This window comes from Bombus terrestris, chromosome 11 (genome assembly GCF_910591885.1).
Source record: "Bombus terrestris chromosome 11, iyBomTerr1.2, whole genome shotgun sequence".
In the NCBI taxonomy this organism is placed as follows: domain Eukaryota; kingdom Metazoa; phylum Arthropoda; class Insecta; order Hymenoptera; family Apidae; genus Bombus; species Bombus terrestris.
In genome coordinates this window covers 17,245,549-17,265,728 of record NC_063279.1, presented here as the reverse complement: position 1 = coordinate 17,265,728, position 20,180 = coordinate 17,245,549, and the positions used below count along the sequence as shown (strand labels likewise).

The following is a 20,180-nucleotide window of genomic DNA, read 5'->3' as shown; positions in this document are numbered from 1 at the left end:
CCATTTAACCTGGAGCCGATGAAATTTCCATTTAACGAAAAATTCCTTGAATTTTTAATCACAAAAATTGTTCGTTTGGGATTAAGAAAGTGTAGGTGTTGGTTGATAATAAAGGTGAAAGACAGAATTCAGAATGGGACAAGCTCATTTACATTACTCCTACTTGCGTTATTCGTAGATTAGAGTGTTTACACGATCGGTAAGTTTATTCTTGAGTTCATTCTTGCTCCATCTGTCGACGTATACGGGACTCCCTTCGATGCGGTAACATTTCGTTTTCTTATCGAAAAACTTGTATCGTTATTAAGCAACATTATTTATATAAGGTTTTATCTCTGAGAGCGACAAACATGCTCGGCGGAATTACATTTTTTATCGATATTACATAACTGTACAGAAGAATTATCGTAATCGATGTACGTAACGCGTTTTACCAGCTAATGAATAAACAGAACTGAAAACACTTTAAGAAGAAGGGCTTAAGTGGTCCCAAAAGATCTCTCTTGAAATAACCGCGTGTATGAGAACACACGTTTCGATATCAATGATCGTCCACGTAAGTATTTATTGTTTCAATCCACGGGTGCTTCACATGTAGCAATCTTTAAAAATCAATACAGCCAATGGAAAGGAAAAGAAAGAAATAGGAAATGAAATCGAAACAACTATGATATGCATACACGATATACAGTGACAAATATATATCCACAATTTTTAACTTTTACATTTCCCTTGCAATCTTTCTTTGAAGCAAAGGATGATAAAATAAAAGAAGGCACGTGTTGCTGATTGGAAATGAACTATGAAATGAATTATACGCGAATGAACTTGTTACACAATCTAGTGAAACATAAAAATTGTCTTCGAGGATATAGGGTGTACAGTGGTGTATACAAAATTAGTGATCTCAAAATATAGCTACATCTTTTTATTACGTAGTTATCTCATCTGTTTATCCTGTACGAAAATAAAAATTCACTTTAGTTCAATACGATCTGCGTACAAAAATAATTCTTTCCGACATATCGATGCAAATCGATCTCAGTATGCGTCGTGAAGAAAAGATGCCATTGAAAGTACTCAAAATAACAACATCCATCATCGTAAAAAAAAAGAAACAAGAATCCAAGTAATCCATCTTGAATAATTATACGCGGGACATTTCTTCCCCAATAGTCCCTTTTATCGAACGCGGTGTCGCGTTTTGATCGTACACGCTACGGGCCATTCACTTTCGTTTCGTCGGGGTGGTTGCACGATGCGTCGCGCGACGCAGAGAGGGTTGAAACGGCTGGCGCAGCCGCGCTGACCGTTGTCCGGCCGCTAGATCGCGGATTATCCTCGCACCTGCACGATCGTGAAGAGTAAGACAGCGGTGTGAACGAAAAAGAGGGAGAGTTGCAGTCTGGTGAACCTGCTGGAAAAGACAATCAAACAAGATAAGGGGATCACGAGTTGCAAACGGGGAGTCCAGTGAGTAATACATCCACCCACTTTCAACCAAGTATACCGAACCAACGAACTGTTACGATGAAGAAAAAGTTAGGAATAATTATTACAATTGTTAATGCAAACGATTGGTGAATTAATATTAATATTAATATATTGGTTATTTAGTTTGAAGTTTATATTCTCCAAATGTTAATTAAAGCTGGTAAATATTCTTGATCGAACATAACATGGCGAGAATATTTAATTTACATAGTACTATATCTTTCCATCATTCAGAAATGTCGATTTAAGGGTGGGAAACAAAGTTACGAATCATAATGTAGGTTAAATGGAAAGAAACGAACGAGCAGGTGTTCAATACGCGGAATCAAAAGCTCGCTGCATAATTAATAGTTTGCGGCGATCTTCGTGACAATCGGAAGTTACCGATCGATAGTTACGAACGACTTTTCGTTACCCCTGTATTTCATTAAAAATTCTTCGTAGTTTGTATTAGTTTCCAATTCATAGTATGCAAAAGTTGAAATCGTTTGCCCTTTACGTCTTGAAGATACCCTAAAGTCCAAACTATCGTTTTTATAAAAACATTGCTTTGAACTGAATACGCTTTAGTACCGAAAATTCCTTAAAAGTATTATTTTTAGGAACCCTAAATGCTATTAATATGACCTGAAGAATATAAAAGTATTTGTACCTAACGTATATTTTTACGAGTCGATAAACGTAAAAGATATATATATGCTTAGCATACATGTTATTAAAACAGTCTAGAAGTAAAATCAAAGTAACAGTAAAGGATGGAAATGATATAATTCTGGACATAGAGGATTATGCTGTTTATCCCTGCTGGTATTTGCCGAATCACTCAGAGAATGTCAATAGCCATAACTTCCATCGTGAAAACTTTCCTGAGAACCTTTTACTGTCAACTTCCTCGAGCCACCCCAACCCACCTCAACCGCGCCACCCCTGTTTAGGAAAGTGGGAAACGTGAGCAACGTAAATTATCGAGTCGCATAAACGTACCGGGTCGTCGTAGAGTAGATATTATGACGTTCACGAAACTCATGCCGACTCGTAATGTTCATCCAAAACGTGCACGTTCTCGAGGGATCGTGTCGAGGCTGCAACAAGTCCCTCGAGTGTGCTCAAGACCGAGGATCCTGGCATTGACACTCCGTCTCTGAAGGTATCGTGTATTATTTAACGCGCGGTAGATCAATGGCGTCTTATGGATCGGCCGGACGGTGGTTTTCCGCGATGGCGCGTAGTGTTTTCGCGATGGCGACGCACTTGACCACGACTACTCGACCAGCAACCTGGAACACCGCGTGAAGTCAACGTTGATCCTGAACTCACGAATCCTGAAATAAACTTGCAAAAGACAGGATGCTAGCTGGTTTCAGGCGCGTGTTCAAGTGTTCCCTGCCAACGTGTCATAATTTCCACTTTCCAGGGATGGAGAAGGCAGAGTCCTCCAACGAGGACGATAGCAATACCGAGCTGGAGGACCGGGACCCCAACAGCTTGAACAAACACCTTCAGGTACGTTGTTGATAAAACATCATTTATTATGGTTCTTTTATTCTTATCATGGTATTTACATTGGTTCTGTGGGAGAAAGATTGGGGAATAAAACACTGGAAGAAATTCTTACATTTTTATACAAAATTTTTGTTTTTTATTTACTAGTGATATATACAAATAAATTGTCAGCATTTTATTTTCTAAAGAAATAGATTTTAAATAGACATTTTTTTATCTAATAAATATTTAAATAATTGTTATACTTTTGCATATCGTATTCGCGCATTCTGTGCATTTTTGCACTATTAAATGTCCCGTAAATGACTCATAAAGATGTCCGGTATAGCTATAAAAATCAAATTATAAATGTTTCGTTACAAATTTTTCTCGCATATAAATTTGGGCTTATTATGCGAACAAAAATTAACAAATAATAGAGAAAATTAGTGAATTTCTATTATATGAACTCTAGTTATATGAACTATTTATTTTCGAATAAGTTAAAATAAACGAACTGTAATTCCTCTTGTTAGGGTGTTTTAATTTTTGGGGTTAAAAGATTAGCTTATTTATGAGTGTCGTACTGGAGAATCAAAGGAGTAGAAAGATAGAAAGATCTGATAATTTATTTATGAAAAGAATACGTCTTTTTGATCGAGATAAGTGTCGTGATTACGAATTAAACACGCGAACTTGAGTACGGGGAAGTACGTATACATACAGTAACCTTGGCATTTAAAAAAAGCTGCTTGTCGTAGTTTGTAGAACATCTCGACTTACTCTAGAACTTTTAAAAATATCGTTCGACGAATTCTAAATGAACGAAGCAGAAGAAATGATGGAAAAGTGAAAGAGCCAGAAAGGCAATAAAATGAAATTCTAGCTTAAAATTTGGGATATATGTCTTTAAGAAAACATTAATTGTGACGATTATTGTTATAATACAGGTGATGTGGGATGATGTGATCGGGGAACCGGAAGGAATACGCAGTCCGGAGTGCGCGTGGCGTTTAAGCGGTCACTGCTTCCGGTTGTCCAGAAGCTGCTGTTACGTGTTTCTCTCGGTCCTCGTATCACCTTTACTCGCCCTTTGCTTCGGTTTTACGTTTGCCTGCCTCGCGTTTCAGGTGAGTCGTCGACCTTTTTCTCTATTTTCTGATCGATCAGTGCTACCCACCGTTCTTAGCCTCTCTACACAATACCACCATTATACGAACATTATCGCGATGCTTACGATTATTTTTGTTTCCCAGCCTATTGGAAATGTAGGTCGTCGCTTTACTATTGACTTCCAATGGAAGAATTTCTTTCTTTCTGTATTATTTTGTATAAAGATTTCTTGGAAGTTTCGTTCTTTTTTTCCAAGCACGCATTTATATAATACTTGATATATCAATACATCGATGTACGGATCATGAAAACTATTATTTTTTAATCACAATAAATGTACAAGGCAATCGAAAATTTCTTTACACAATTCGGTTTTTAATTTGTCAGTTGATGGGTAGAGATATTGGAATGTGTTCCGAGTGCAAAGGGTAAATAAGATTTTAACGATGTTTTTAACGATATTTTTGGATGTACATATCTTATTTTTCGTAAGTATCCTAATGCTTATGAACGGGAGTATATATTTTGATAATTTGTATTATTGCCCGCTTGTCACTAGCAATTTGCCACTAAATTATAAAAATAATATTTAGTTGCAAGAAGAGAGATTAATAGAAGGAAATTTTTAGCATATATGGTGTCTGGCGCCATGCCTCCGCGTTTGGAAGATCAGCTGCGCGGCGACGAGGAATTTTCTCAGTGCCGTGACACACGCCATCGTGAAACCAGTTATGGAATCCCTAGGCTATCTGTTTCACAATATTCGGGTGTATAATCAGAAGTTACCGGATGGTTCAGCACAAAAAGACGACATTCTCGTTGTATAAAATCGGATCATAAAACGATAAAGTTTTGCATTCGCAAAGCATCGAAGTGCCTTTTAAATCAATCAGCAACAATCAGCATAAAACATTCCACGAAACGAATCGCTTCTCTTAACGTTCTCCGTCAGTCCCTTCTTCGTTTTCCAACCTGCAATCGTTTCTCATGTTTCCACTTCGTGATCGCAGTTTTAATTGTTTACGATGTAGAATTGTCAGTAGCGCGATTCTCGTTAATATTTGGTCATTAGATCTATATATCTATTGTTATAAAGTTTTATAAATAAAATATACTCTATGAAGAACACCTGTTGGAAGTCAATCAATAGACAATCAAATCAATTGTTTAGCCATTTCAGAACCGAATTTCTTTTTAATCTGTGCGAAAAACTGTTCGTTGTCGATTATAAATAATAAAATCACATTTTTTCGAAACTTTAAAATTCGTATTGAGAAATTTTCACGGTTACGCCGATTTTAAATTTAAATTTCCCACCAAACAGCGGTGGTCATTCTTACTAATCATATTATCAAGATTAAAAATCAGCTTGTTATTGTTATTTTATATTATTAAACAACGTTTCGATAAAAAATTTAACAGAACGAACAAAAGCGAAGGGTGAATATGATTAACTTGGTATCTTTAAGTGAGGTCGAGTTAATCTCAGAGATAAGGTTGTTAGTTCAAGCTACTGGCTGAGGTCAACAAGTTAGTTTTCTCTGAGTCGACTAGGAATATGGCAGGCCTCACGCGAAGCTCTTTATCTTTATCGAGATGCTGTCGATTTTCTTGTGCAACTCCTTCGAGACGTATCCTTCCTTTATTTTATGCAAATATAATTACGCCTGTGACAGTGAGGGAAGATAATTATGTACAATTTTTTGTTCAATGAAAATGTTCCATTCCTTATGACGTATATCGTTCGTGTTATTTACTGTTATTATTCTTAATAAACGATTCAACTTACCAGAGATTTCAGTGTCGTTTGCAGTCAGAGGAAAGCGTAAGTCTTCTTTTTCATTATTTTGCTATTTTCACTTTGCTTTTACTTTTATTCACGTCTCGTCGATCGCTTTCGCAGTCTGGAAATTTTGTAGTTAGTTACCAGGTGGCAGCACGCGTCGGAAATAGAGATACCATGTTGTCCGACGGAAATATGTGCATATACATTTGAATACGGAAAAAAATATCTACTAAATATAAGAACATACATTATTCTTTATCTATTCTGAAACGTTTGAAAATAGAAACAATAACTCGAATTCATATTCGATCAAGAAGTTCGCAAATCAAAAAACACCTATGCTACATTGCAAAATACATTATGCAAAATATTCGATCAAAATTTCAAAAGACAAAAATGTAAAAACGTAAAACTTTTTTCTTTCAAAGTTCCTGCTCACTAAAACTTGATCAAAAATTCAAATTTTGTCGAACATATTTGATACGATATTCCACGTATATAAAACTTTAAGAAAATGACAATAAAACATTATTTATCCAAATGGGAAAAGATGTTACATTTGTAAATAAAAGAGTTAACGTTCTTAATCTGTCGATAAATTTATTATCTTATATAATAATTTGAAATTGTAAATGATTCGAGTGATTAATTTTCATTACTATTTCCCATAAAACGAAACAGCCACTTTCAATTGGGAAGATCCATTCGATCTCGAATCTCAGCTCACGCAGGATGAGATTCTGGTGAGAGATCAGTTTCGATCTTATTGCCGTGAAAAACTTTTGCCTCGTGTACTCGAGGCAAATCGCAAGGAGATCTTTCACAAAGAGATCATGAGGGAAATGGGTGAATTGGGCGCACTGGGCTGTACTATGAAAGGGTACGGCGCTGCTGGCGTTTCCTCCGTAGCCTATGGTCTCTTAGCAAAGGAAGTCGAGGCTGTGGATAGCGGATATAGATCTGCTCTGTCGGTACAATCTTCTTTGGTTGCTGGCGCTATTTATGAACATGGGGATGAGGCGCAGAAGCAACGGTTTTTGCCAAAATTGGGTACGTTTGAGATTAAGGAATAACAAAATTAAGATTAAGTATGAAAAGGAGCGATGTGAATCATGGAAACTGCTGCTTTGTGGGTTCTGAATGGAAAGAATATTTCATAGGAATAATAATGGACAATAATAATAGCGGATAATAATGATGGATGCTGGTGAGAATGCGAGGATGTAAAAAATCTTTCGTTTCTTGATTGTCTATGTTAAGCGACTCTTTGTAGAATTGTTTCTATGATCGAGAAGAGTATCTATGATTATTGAGATACCGTAAACAGAAGTGTATTCTCCAATGAAATAGCCGACTTCCCTGATTACTTTTAGTGTCTGGTGAATTCATCGGTTGTTTCGGGTTAACCGAGCCCAATCATGGAAGCGATCCAGGCTCCATGGAAACCAAGGCAACGTATGATTCCGATAGGAAGGTCTATAAACTCAATGGAAGTAAAACATGGTCAGTCTTGGTCAATTTTTCGCAGAATAATCTAGAACTGAATTTCCATATGTTTTCAGTTCCTTTTCAAAAACAAAATTAATACATTTTATTGCGATACAAGGGAGGCGCTGTTCGCTAGAAAACCAACTTCCAAACTTTTAGAAGCATTCTTCTTAATTAATTTCATTAAATTTAGGATCACAAATTCTCCGATCGCCGATATACTAATCATCTGGGCCAAATGCGAAGATGGTATCGTTAGAGGGTTCATCGTCGAGAGGAAGGGCAACGAGAAGGGCCGACTGTCTACTCCAAAAATCGAAGGCAAATTCTCGTTAAGAGCCTCCGTCACTGGTATGATCCTGATGGACAACGTGGAGGTGCCTGCAGAGAATCTACTTCCAAATACCCAGGGTCTCAAAGTAGGTTTGACAGAGGAAGATATCAGTAAAGAAGAATTTACACTTTCATAATACATACCCATCGCGAGTGATACACAAATGAACATATCACACTGAATATGAAAGATAAAATAGAGAAATACTCTGTAAATTACTACCTACAGTATAAATTACTGGGTCAATGATTAAATTTATCTCAGTAGTTTTCGAAATATCGACTGAATCAGTTTGGATTGAGTTATTAAGTTTAATTCTTATATAGAAGAATGTAAAGTGTTAGAAACGAGAAAAATATATTAACCTCGTCAAGCAAAAATAGAGATAGCTATCTCTACTTTGATATTATATAGGATAAAAAGAAATCGACTTAATACGTAGACATCACTTATGAAGAAATATTCATACAGGGACCGTTCGTTTGTCTGAACAACGCTCGATACGGAATCGGGTGGGGAGCTTTGGGTGCTGCTGAAACCTGCTTGAACATCGTCAGATCGTATACTCTGGAAAGGAAGCAATTTAACAGGCCGCTAGCTGCTAACCAATTAGTGCAAAAAAAACTGGCCGACATGATGTGCGACATCGCGTTCAGTCTTCAGGCTTGCCTGAGGGTGGGCAGGTTGAAGGACGAGGGCAAGTAAGGGCTGTGTGATAATTTTTCATCAAATAGGATGCAAGTTCTGAACGTCAATAGAGTGGATTAGGTCGCTGATACATAATTAACGAATAAATTATTAGTTCAGAAGAAAAGTGAAGATGTCCGTAAATTAATTAGCGTTAGAACGCTTGACTATATTTTTATAAATATAATTATGTATGCTAGAGCGACACCGGAAATGATCTCTATGATAAAGAAGAATTCTGCTACGAAGTCCCTGGAAATCGCGAGAGTTGCCAGAGAGATGTTAGGTGGCAATGGAATATCGGACGAGTATCATGTTATTAGACATGTAATAAATTTAGAAAGCGTTATTACCTACGAAGGTATGTAAAGGAGAGAGGACTATTTGATAGTAATATTTGTGTAATATTACATCCTTTGACAAAGGACAAAAGACTATTGTTTAATACCGTTTGTCGTAGGTACGAGCGATATCCATAGTTTGATACTTGGCAAAGCTATTACTGGTATACAAGCCTTCTCTTCGTGAACAGTGAATCCAGAACAGTGAATCAACCAAACAAATGTTCATTCATTATATAATTACACTCTTTTTATACAAATTACATATTTGATGGTTTAATAACAATCTTTTTAAATAAAATTTGGTAAAAGAACAAGGATAAAAAGGATTATTAAAAAAAGAGAAAGCAAATGAAACTAAACAGAGGACGATTGAGTTAGTAAAAAGAACTTAAAAGATCGAAGATGATTCGAATTGTTTTAGTGAAGTTTGGTTTCAAGTTTCTCTTAATTTTTATTTCGACGCTATCGAATTGCACATTATTCATCCTCCTCGTTCTTCTGTTCGATAGTCAAAAGGGAGCGTAAAACAACAAACGAGCTTCACCTAAAGATCAGTTGTTCAACAAGGGCGTGCCACAACACAAGCGACTCCGATTAATCATAAATAAATTAAGTTTAATTGCTAAGTAATAAAACGTTAATTACATATGTCAATGATAATTAATTTAAGTACAACACACGTCTCGTGCAAAAGTGTAAAGAAGTTTCTTTTTCGTGCTACACTCAATTACCATTTTTTTTATTTTTTTTTTTTTTTGTGTTTTTTATCTTTATCTTGTTTGTTTTGGTTTATTTGGTTTGGTTTGGATTGGTTTGACTCTCGCCTCGATATATGGTTTTTTTTTACCTCTTTCCTCCATTTTTTCCCCATCCTTCTATGTCTGTGTATGCGTGTACTTATGTCCCTGTATCACTGTGTGTACGGTACTTTTCTCTTTTTCTCTTTAAATGGTTCTCGACTACAATAAGCTCTTGGTAAAACGTAGTAACATCGTAGTTTACAGTAGTTTACAATCGCCCTCCGACCCGCCAGAACTTGTGTGTCTCTATTACATAGTTACACGTTTTCGCATGCTGCAATCGAATTTCCCGCTCGATCGTTCGATCTCCATTCTCCCCCTCCTTCACGTTGTCTGCTATTTCTTTCGTCTATCTTTTCTATATTTAATCAATAGCAAATGAAAAGATCGAACTTTTCGTAAGTTTGTTTAACAATTACGGTAGCATCGATTCCATTGGATTCTCGATCTCTGGATCGGTCGATCGACGAGCGGATGCTAACAAACTGGTCACTTACAAGAAAAAACTAGCCTCTCGTCGATCTCCCCGACGGATCGGTCCATTCGATCCTACGGGAAACTTCGATTCCATCATTTACAAATTACCTCTTTCTCTCTCTCTCTCTCTCTCTCTCTTTCTCTCTCTCTCACACACACACACGCACGCACGCACGCACGCACACACTCACTCTCTCTCTCCCTCTCTCTCTCTTTCTCTCTGTTTGTCTTTCTCATTTATTCACACATTCGTTTCCGTTATTTCGAAAATTTGTTTGCAAAATCAACGACACACCGTTGTTCTCGATCAAGTTCATGAACCACGCTCTGCGTATGTCTCACTCTCGCATTCACTCTCCATTCATCCCGTATTCGTGTATTCGTGTGTACGTGTGTCTGTGTGTCATTCACTAATGAATACATAAGTGTAAACAATAAATAATGTTTTTTTTTCATCTTTACTCGCGTAAAATCTACGATCCTTTGGTATGTTCACGCGGCGATCGAAATCGATCCGCGGTCATCGATCCAGCCGGTCGTCCTTTCGTCAGCGAGAAAAAAGGAAAGGACGCCGCTAAAGCGAGGGATCGAGGTCGATAAGCCCTCGATCCCCTCGTTCCAGCTACTTTCTACACACCTTTCGTCTCTTCCGTTTCTTCTTTTCCTTATCTTTCCACTTTCCCATCGATCATTTCACTAATCGTGCAGCTCCGCGTTTGGTCGCCGCTCTTTTCCCTCCTCAACAAACTTTCCGCGACCGTACGTAGCGATACGTTTTCTCACAGCGCAGCGCATTTTCGCGTTTAAAAACTCTAAAAAGGAGCCTCGCCCCGTGAAAATCCCCTCCTCCGTCGCGTCATTCTTCCCTCATCTTTCTCCTTTCCTTCTGTCCTTTCAAACTTTCCCTTTCAATTTTCCACTGAAAAAGAGAATACGTTCGTTCTACGATTTCGAAGATATTCCCTGCTTCTCGAATTCTCGAATCAAACCCCCGTCCCCCTCCCTAACCTGGATACCGACACGATGAACCCTCGTATTATAATAAATATAATAATGTATACTTGCTTTTGCACTTGTATTTTACATTATTTCATCTCTGATTAACTAATCGATACCTTATTGTCGTACGAACCGTTCACCTGTTCTCTTTATCCCATTCATACCTTCTTTTCTAGACTTCATTTTTTCTTCGCTTTTACCGATGGTTACGTGTCTTATCCCCGACCATTCGCCCAGAATTCTCAGCTCCAATCAACAGATAGATAGTTCATGAACGGCTTTGAAACGCGGCCACAGGTCCTCGGACTTCATCCCTAGATTTTACGTTTCTGCTCTCCGGTTTGCTCGCTACTCACACTATAATTGGCTCATGGAGATTAGAGATAAGATGTTGCGATGATTAATAGGATCGACTAATTGTTAATATTACTCTGAATTGATATTCCTTTAACGTGATCGAGAGATTTCTTTTTCTTAGATTTTGTCGATATTTATAGTATAGCGTCGTTTACGATAATTAAATAGTACGTCAATTGACATCGTTCTAATCTGCAGGATATGTATTATATGAAGACTGAAATGATTATTAAATTAATCGAAGCAGATTATATTTTCATTAATACCATTACGATAAAGTACTATAACTTGAATTTTTGTAAAATAATCGATCAGTGATAAACTGTGTTATACATAAAGTAATATCTAAATAATAATAAATAATAATACATAAATAAAGTCATGTAAAACAGTGTTAAAAAGATTTCGAAAAAACGATAAACACAAGCGAACGTAACGAGAAAAATTATTCTAGAAAAAAAGGGAGTCTCGTTCGATGGAGCGAATACTAGTCGAGTAAAGAGCAAAAACCAGCCCCCTCCCTCAACCATTCGTCATCTTGACGCGTACTATATAATAATATAATATATTACTTAACATTTGTCCAACGTCAATCCCCAAAACAATTCCACCCCTGTCCAAGGACTAACTTTTTACGGCTACGCTCGTTCTATTCTTTCACTCTCCTTAATCTTCCTCTAACTTCTCTCTCTCTCTCCTCCTCTTTCTTTCCCCTTTCGTCCTTTCTTTTCTATCGATTTAAAACTCGCGCGCCCGACTTGCGTCGTTGCAATATAAAAAAACGCGTATACACACACGGACCCGAAATAGATTCTCTTAGTCTCTACGGTTGTCATTTTCTTTTTCTTATTCCCTTATTATTATTTCTGCCTTTTAATATATATATTTATATATTTATATATTTATATTTATATATAATATGTTCATTCGCCTACGTCTCGAGCTTCATGCGCGCCGCCTCCTCTTCCTTTTCATCGCTCCCTAAACCTTTCGTTCGTTCGAAGGGTTGCTAATGCTCGTCGAAGTAATTCTTCCCCCTATAGTCCGCGTATATATATAGTCATTCAGCGATCTCGTTTGCTTTTCTCTCTTCTTTTACAGTTTACGGTGTTTACATGTGATTCCACCATTTTCTTTTATTCTCTTTCTTGCCACTCGTTTCCGCCATCGATCGTCGATTCGAGACGAGGTGTTACGCACCGCGAACGCGTTACATAAATAGATCATTGATTTACAGACATTTATCTTCGTCTCATGCTCGTAGTGTTTCTCACCCCCTTTTGCGTTCTTTCTCCGTGTGTCGTTCCGCGGTCCGCTCTTGTCGCGACTTAATGCGTACGATAATCGTCGATCGATCGAAACCGTGGATCGACCGACGATCGAGCCCCCTTGATTGCTAGGGTCTTTTTCTCTGTATTAAATTATACATCCCTCCCCGAAGCCCATCCCCGCCCCACCCCGATCCTAACTAACCCCGGCTGCCTGAAAATGGCATTTATATATATATATATATATATATTTATATATATATAATATATCATTCATTTATATTTATATTTATATTCATATTTATATTTATATATTTATATATATTTATATTTTTATGTATAGTATATATATAATTATATACTATATTCTTGCTTTACGTTTAGCGGGTTCTGTATTTTTTTTATTAACTTCTTGTTCTTCGTTTTATTTCGCGCCTATGTAACCTTAGCGTTTGTGTGTCCCTATCGATATCCCATTTTCCTACGATAACCCACCCCTTCGCTAGCCCACTCTCTATTCTTGAATTTTCCTGTTGTTTTTAGTCGTTTTCTGATTTAAACGCGACGTCTTTTTTTTTCTTTCTTCTCTTTCTTAACGATACGTCAGCTCTCTTCGTTCGGAAAGTCGAATAGTTTCTCTTTCTAAGTTAATTGAAACCTCTCTCTCTCTCATCCCTCTCAGTTTCACTCTCATTCTCACTCTTTCCCTTTCCCTTTCACACACATCTTGTTCAACAACGAATGCGTTTACAATACATTTATATTAATAATCAATTATATCCGTCTCTCGTTACAGTGATAAAAATCGCAATAGTAATAATAGGAATGAAAGTAATATAAATAATTATAATAATTATGATAATAGTAATAGCAATAATAATGACAGTGACGAAGATGATAATGGTAATGCCAATGATGATTCTCGTGACAATAATAATAATAATAATAATAATAATAATAATAATAGTAATAATGTTCATCGTTCTCAATCGCGAGCACAATTAATTAATAACCGCAATTAAACTCGTATTTACAGATTTATCGTACAGACAGTTGCCTTATCACCTTCTTTCACCTCCTTCCCGTGATCCCCATCCGTATCCCTAAAATTTTTCTACATATATCACCCCCGAGTGAGCCACAACAATCTTACAATTGCGATTTCCTCTCCTCCGCTTCCGGTTACTTTCCTCATCGCCTCCATTTCCCAGTTCTCGAACTACGCGAATGTTCTTTTATTTCAACGATGCGACACCATTTCTTTACAATTCTGGGTTTATACTGGATTTCATGACACTTTAAGATCGATATTGGTAGCTGTTTCTTTGTGAGATATTGTTTGTGAATTCGTGCCTAGAAAGTTGGTTCCTAATCTTCTGTAATCCTTCGATCTCTGGTTTCTTTCCAAAGATTGTTGTTTCTCATGTTTACTATTAAATCGACTATTGCTGGTGTGAAATGAAATTTTCGGAATTTTCCATTTCTTAAAATTCCTGCTTTTACATTTTCCTTATTTTTAATACATGTTAACAGTTGTAACAGTTGTTACAAATGTGCCTCTGTTTTTGTTCATCTAATCAAGTCCATAATTTCAATTTCGTAAAACCTCATCATTTACATAATTTCTGTCTCATCCTTAGCATTTATAAATAGTATCTTATTGTCTACTGTATGAGTTGAATCAATATTTTTCGTAATTCAGGATTCTTAGCATCGAACCAAGTCTCTCGAACGACATTTCCAGTTCTGCTCACATTCAACAATATCTAATCACGTTTTATTTCATAAATTTTGACGCATCGTTCGCGCGAATACCTTCTCTTTCAATATTCTTCTACCTTGAGAATTTCGATCGCGGTGTCGTGGTCACGTCCGACAAATCGTGGCGGACGAGGAAACTTCCATGAGAATTCGACGCTCCTATCCACTGTAACCTTTGCAATCATCCTGGTCTTTCAACGCCTGATGATGCGCACACGCTACCAAAGACAATAGCACTTGATCGAAACCCGGAGAATCAAACGTTCGTCCACGTGTATCACGATTTCGCGCAACATTCTTCAGAGTTGGTTTGTGAAACAGCGACGCTCCCCTTATAGTTAATTAAACCGTTATTACAATAATATATGTTTACTTTGTACTATATATGATCTTATAATCGACGGCCGCGACGCACGCTTCCGTTTCTTCTTATTTTATCTGTGTTATTTTTTCCTTTTTTGGTACGATTAGTTTTCTAGAACTCTCGCCTTTCCGTCATACGCGGTGACTCATTAACGATCAACCCTATTTCCACATCCCTATAGCATTCTATCATTCGCTTTTCCTCGTTTCGTTGCATGCTAACCAGGGTCGAAGCTTTCTCTATGGAAACGGTAAAGAAATTGAACGTCGATCACGAGGAACCGAAAGAACGTGGGGCAAAATGTCGTTTTTTTTCTAATTTCGCTACAATTCGCACGCTGTTAATCAAGAAATAGTTGTATAGACTAGTACAGAATCGTTTATTACGCGGTGGAATCTTTGCAGACGAATCGTTGCACGCTCGATTTAATTAGAGTACTAAATACATTACCCTTTTTCCTTTCCAACCCTTAAATATCATTAGATAAATTTTCATACAATTTCCCACTGCCTCGAGCATTTTAAAAATCTCGCGAAGCAAAAAGGATGCAACGTTTCTTGCAATGGATCCCTACAAAATCACATGGCAAAATCACACGCAGTTAACCAAACCTCCATCAAACGCAAAATAAGAGGAATGGCTGGCGTGCAATCGGAAAACGCGAAAACTAGCCTCCTCCGCCCTGGAACTTGGTTCCTCTTCATTCCTCTTCCATCACCGCCTTCCTGGATCGCGAAAGTCTCTCTCGCTCTTTCCCACTCACTACTATGTACAATAGCACAGCGCAATTGCAGTACGATATCTAGTGCGGTACGCAAAGTTTCTCTCTTTCTCTCTCTCTCTCTCTCTCTCTATTTTTCAATTTCTCTCTCATTCTCTCCCGCTCTCTTACTCGTTTATCTCTTGTCTTTGTAGTTCGCTCTATTTCATACACGCACGCGCGCGCGCGCGCGCCACATTCATCCGCATCCCTGCGATTTCGCATGTCGTCGAATATCGAGACTGCTAGTTCTCATGAACGATCAGCTCCCGTGTCCCGTCTACTCCTCTTCTTCGCCGATTCGCACAAAACAGCGTCCACTCTGATATACAATGTTCATTTAACGTACGTAGAATATATCACTTGGCACGTGCACCCTCGACACGATGCCACATTTGTTTTTCTCCTTTTTTTTTTTATCTCGCATTAAATTAGTTTCGGTGTCTCAGTGTTATAGTGTCTATATATGTATGTGTGTAGGTGTGGATTAATGTGAGCGTGTATTAAGAAACGAAGCTGTTCTTTCGCGTCCATTTTTGTTGTTTTGGTAAATTTCATGGGTTCGATGTGTATTCCTTTAGCGACCAACGAGGACACGACGAGTCCTGATTCACCCTTTTTGATCATCGATCCTTCGTACGATTCTCTCTCTCCCTTTCTATTCAATTCTACGTTTTTCCGCTTTTCTGAAAATTTTCGAACACCATTCGAGGTTACAGACGTCGCTGTTTTGAGAGTAAAAATATTTAGGAATCTTTGAGAAAGGAGGTTTGGTTATACGGAGCTTTATTTCTTGTCGGTGAGAAGATCGAAAAGAATAGCTTCCCTATCTTTGCAAGGATGGTTTAAAACAGCGACGTACAAAGTTGTGAGAGTCTTCCTAGATCATTAAAAACGTTCTTTCTTCTTCTTTTTAAATATAAATTATAGACTTTTTCCGAACATATTCTCCGAAATCCTTTGCGATTTCTTTTATCTCGTACGAAACATGGCACGGGGAATTACCAGCACCCTGTTCTTCGAAAAGATCAAACAAATGCTAACACGATCTGCGTGAGGTATTTCTTAAATCATAAAGGATTAACGCGTTCAACCCTCAATGGAAAAACAACGAGTATCTAAATACGCTAAGGTAGGAATAAACTTCACAAGGGTACGAGGAGTTGAACGCGCCAGAATTCAGCTCTGATTCTCGAGGAAGGCTGACAACCTCGAACACGTGTTCTTCGGGAGAACTTGAGGCTCACTTCTTGCAATTTTGACTAGATAAAAGAATTGGCCGATCCGTCAAGGACTATGCCAACACGCGTGGACTAGAAAATGCTCTGAATCGAGATATCTTACTCTAATATGGCAAATTATGGCACCAAGTTCCCGGAGAATCAGACTCTCGAACGAAAATCAAATCGTTCGAGCGAAACGAATAGGGAGAGAACGTTCTCGCCATTAAAGATCGATAATCCATACGATTTCTTTCGACGCGACTCCACGATGCTCGATTTCACACCCTGGAACGTGGTTTTCTGCAATAATTTCTTCCTCTTTTCTTTTCATTCTTCTCTTTCTTGAATGTGCAATCAGAGTTTCGTGGATCAACGATAGAATTTTGAAAAATTAATCGAGTTGCAAACGGTGTTTCGAACATTGAGGGAAATATGCGTCATTTCGCGGGACGTAGCGAGGTTGAACTGCAATATTCACGAACAAGGCTGCCAGCCGTTTTTGTCGTTAAAAAATTATCACAGTGACCGTGCTTCCCGGAGCTTGGCTATAAGATAATGACGCCAGTGTGCACGATTCCTCGGCAGCTCTCAAACCTGCTTGTTTTTCCCCCCTCTTTTTCTTAAAATGCTTGAAAATATTGCGCCCTGCTCGACGGCAGATTATGAAAGTTCGAACACACTAAACGTGATCGATTATCGCGAACCGATTCGATCGAATAATTATCCTCACGAAAACTCCGTGTTCCACGTTCCTTACGATATTCATAGTTTCTGAAATTTCTCGAACCTAAATATCTCACTATTATACGTATTCTGTTTAACCCATTGAAGACCAACGTGGTGTTAACGCAAATATTTGCAAATTTGTTTTTCAATAGATTAATTTATGTTATCAAATCCTGTTTTTTTTTTTTTTAATTATGGTTGTGGAAGAGAATTTTTAAAACATTTGCTCCATACTTTCTTCGCTATTATGTCTTCTACTTACATTCTATAATTTTGTGGGTTTTGAAGAGATTGAGATATTTATGACTTCATAATAAAATTGTTTCGTTTGAATGACGGATATTGATTTTATGTCTCTGGTTCGTATGATGTGCTTTTGTAACGTTTTTATTATATTTCATGTATGTCAATAAAAAAATATACCAATTACTTTACGTACGTTTTTCAATAATGTCAGGAAATTTTCCTGCTTTATTTCACTACTTAGTCCTCAATGAGTCAAACGATCGATCGCTTACTGCAAATTGAATCGATCGAATAATTATTCTCACAAAAACTCTACATTTTATGTTCCTTGCTTTTCGCTCGATCTACAACCTCTCTCGGACTTAAATATTCCACAATTCTACGCACATTGTGTCTGACAAAATTCTGCGATGTAAATACTTCTCCGTTCTACGCGCTCGAGAATTCGTCGAATTCTTCGAACGTAATCATGTGTGTATTTAGCTAGGTTAGGCGGTACAAAGGGCCGCCTTCCGAAAATTCATCTAATCGGGCCTACGGTCCCCGCTACGTCGTCGAAACGAGTCTTCTAGCAGGCGAGCGGCCCGAACAATTCGGAGATTGTTGAAAACTGACGTTCCAGGTCAGTCGAGCGTCTCGAGTGATATCGCGAACGTCGCGTCGCGTTAAGAGATCGCCGCCCTTACGAGAAGGACAGATCTTCCTCGGGCGACTCGTCCTGGTACTCCTCGTGGTCGGACGTATGTCACAAAACGTCGCTTGGTTCCCGTTGCACGATACCTATCGTCGGTGATAGCTGTCCCTCCTCAACTGCGACGGTCTTCGGGTCCTCGTCCTTCCATTTGTCCATGGAGCGGCGTCGAGCGTTCATGAAGAAGTTCCCGACCGTCGTCGGCTCCAGGCCCAGTTGTCTAGCGATTGTCACCTGCATCTCTTTCGACGGCCTCTTGGTCTCCTGAAATGCGTCGGTATTCGTAAGTACATAGCTTGACATGAAATATATATTTTGTTAATTTTATTATTATTCAACTGGAAACGTTTAAGAAGATACGGGTTTTTACGAACGTATTAAAGGACTAACAAAAAGAAACGTAGTCTAAATAGAGATTTGTTTCGCCTGATAAATATTGTACCCACTACTTCACTTTGCATACTTTACAGTAATTACATTTTGAGTTATTAAAATATTTCACTGTACGATAAAAACAAACGAATGATATGCACGCTAGTGGTATAGTTAATGTAAAGTATATTTACGAGCAGATGTTTTGGATGGTCCTGAAAAACTGAAGGTTCGTCACTGCCCCTCACGTTTACAGTAACAAAAACCCATTGTACCATTCGCTACTAACCCCGGTAATTGATGCGATTTAAAATAATTAAAAATGGACGAATATTGTGATAAAATAACAATTATTATTGTATGTTTATTTACCACCACCACGCGACATATAGAGTTTAAGAAATTATAGATATAAATATATAAATATATATATATATATATATATATATATATATATATATATATATTTCTCCTCTAATATAATTTATTCATTGGTGATCGAAAAGCTAACTTTCTTAAATATTCTCGATGTATGAATAAACGAACCACGGGTCAAAAGATCGTGCATCGTCGAGATAGTCTCAATCGACTTACGAACGATACGATTGGCTTACTAAATTAAAGAATCTATTTTGACTATTTCAGAGGAGTGTAAGTATTTTAAGGAATCAGCCAGATTTAAGAATTTAAGCTGGCCGATTAATGAATCAGACTCCAAAGCACGTTATTTATGGAACAGTCTTCGGATCAATGAATATTCCTTAGCTGCTGAGACTCGTCAATGATCTAAGAGTGACTTTCGGTCTCTAAAATCCTATAAATTTCTAGCAAACCCATAATAAAGCTAACTATTCTATAATAACTTAGATAACTCGTTATCCACTCGTTTGAACGAACCTAGCGCTAATTCAAACTTAACAATAATCGTTAAAACAAAGATAGTTCTCGATAAATGAATTCGCCGTCGCCGTTTCTCGAAGCTCGCTTCGAACTTGGAAAAAGCCGAATCTTATAAATAAATATCGATGGTAAAAGCTGGAGCACTCCGTGCTACGTCCTCGACGAATCTTTCGCCGAAGAAACGCATCAAATAGGAACCTTTGTGCTCGAAGCACTCCCCTTTTTTCTTTGACTTCTTCCTCCGTTAAATTAATATTCATCCCTTCCCTTCTCTCGGCGCATCTCAACCTACAATTCTCCACTCTGAATTGAGAAGTCAAACGCTGTCTCCTAGTCGGTACTTATTTTTGCTCCGCAAAGCGGGCCACGATGCCGGAACCGGAAGAATCAAACAAGAAATCCGCGGCCTGATCGCGGACTCGACGAATGGTAAACATTTCTGTACATGTGGTAAACGGGCTGGTACGCTTTCTTCCCATGCGACGTTTCTTACTCGACGTAGGTCGAT

The 20,180-nt window shown here is 37.8% G+C and overlaps 3 protein-coding genes and 1 long non-coding RNA gene across 7 annotated transcripts in view; 2 read left to right on the top strand and 2 right to left on the bottom strand.

The window, feature by feature from the left end:
• Positions 1-913: 913 nt before the first annotated feature.
• Positions 914-6,009, bottom strand: LOC125386018. The gene is made up of 2 exons (XR_007225834.1): positions 5,879-6,009; positions 914-1,417 (listed from the first exon to the last, which is right to left on the bottom strand). It is a non-coding gene; the product is annotated as an uncharacterized LOC125386018 (long non-coding RNA).
• LOC105666290 (caveolin-3) lies at positions 1,483-5,278 on the top strand. Its single transcript, XM_012314215.3, has 3 exons — positions 1,483-2,997; positions 3,927-4,106; positions 4,719-5,278. Exons 1-3 carry the CDS (start codon positions 2,842-2,844, stop codon positions 4,914-4,916), a joined length of 534 nt encoding a protein of 177 aa, XP_012169605.1. The 5' UTR covers positions 1,483-2,841; the 3' UTR covers positions 4,917-5,278.
• On the top strand, positions 5,418-9,051 carry LOC100651459 (glutaryl-CoA dehydrogenase, mitochondrial). Its single transcript, XM_012314219.3, has 8 exons — positions 5,418-5,720; positions 5,882-5,914; positions 6,557-6,925; positions 7,249-7,378; positions 7,557-7,782; positions 8,169-8,398; positions 8,585-8,745; positions 8,845-9,051. Exons 1-8 carry the CDS (start codon positions 5,648-5,650, stop codon positions 8,910-8,912), a joined length of 1,290 nt encoding a protein of 429 aa, XP_012169609.1. The 5' UTR covers positions 5,418-5,647; the 3' UTR covers positions 8,913-9,051.
• Positions 9,052-9,322: 271 nt separating this feature from the next.
• Positions 9,323-20,180, bottom strand: part of LOC100648142 (one cut domain family member 2) — an 85,057-nt gene continuing 74,199 nt past the window's right edge. For 2 of the 4 annotated variants that reach the window (XM_048410479.1, XM_048410480.1), the window contains one exon: positions 9,323-18,664. In XM_048410479.1, coding sequence (XP_048266436.1) covers positions 18,455-18,664 — 210 coding nt within the window. In that variant the 3' untranslated portion in view covers positions 9,323-18,454. The remainder of the gene's footprint in view (positions 18,665-20,180) is intronic. The other 2 variants (XM_048410481.1, XM_048410482.1) reach the window with 1 other exon arrangement.

Excerpts from the sequence above, each read along its gene's own strand:
- LOC100651459 (XM_012314219.3), top strand. The coding sequence starts at position 5,648 with ATGGCAGGCCTCACGCGAAGCTCTTTATCTTTATCGAGATGCTGTCGA. Across the intron at positions 5,721-5,881 it reads TTGTGCAACTCCTTCGAGAC|AGATTTCAGTGTCGTTTGCA; the intron begins GTATCCTTCCTT and ends TCAACTTACCAG. Across the intron at positions 5,915-6,556 it reads GTTTGCAGTCAGAGGAAAGC|CCACTTTCAATTGGGAAGAT; the intron begins GTAAGTCTTCTT and ends AAAACGAAACAG.
- LOC105666290 (XM_012314215.3), top strand. The coding sequence starts at position 2,842 with ATGCTAGCTGGTTTCAGGCGCGTGTTCAAGTGTTCCCTGCCAACGTGT. Across the intron at positions 2,998-3,926 it reads GCTTGAACAAACACCTTCAG|GTGATGTGGGATGATGTGAT; the intron begins GTACGTTGTTGA and ends GTTATAATACAG. Across the intron at positions 4,107-4,718 it reads TTGCCTGCCTCGCGTTTCAG|CATATATGGTGTCTGGCGCC; the intron begins GTGAGTCGTCGA and ends GGAAATTTTTAG.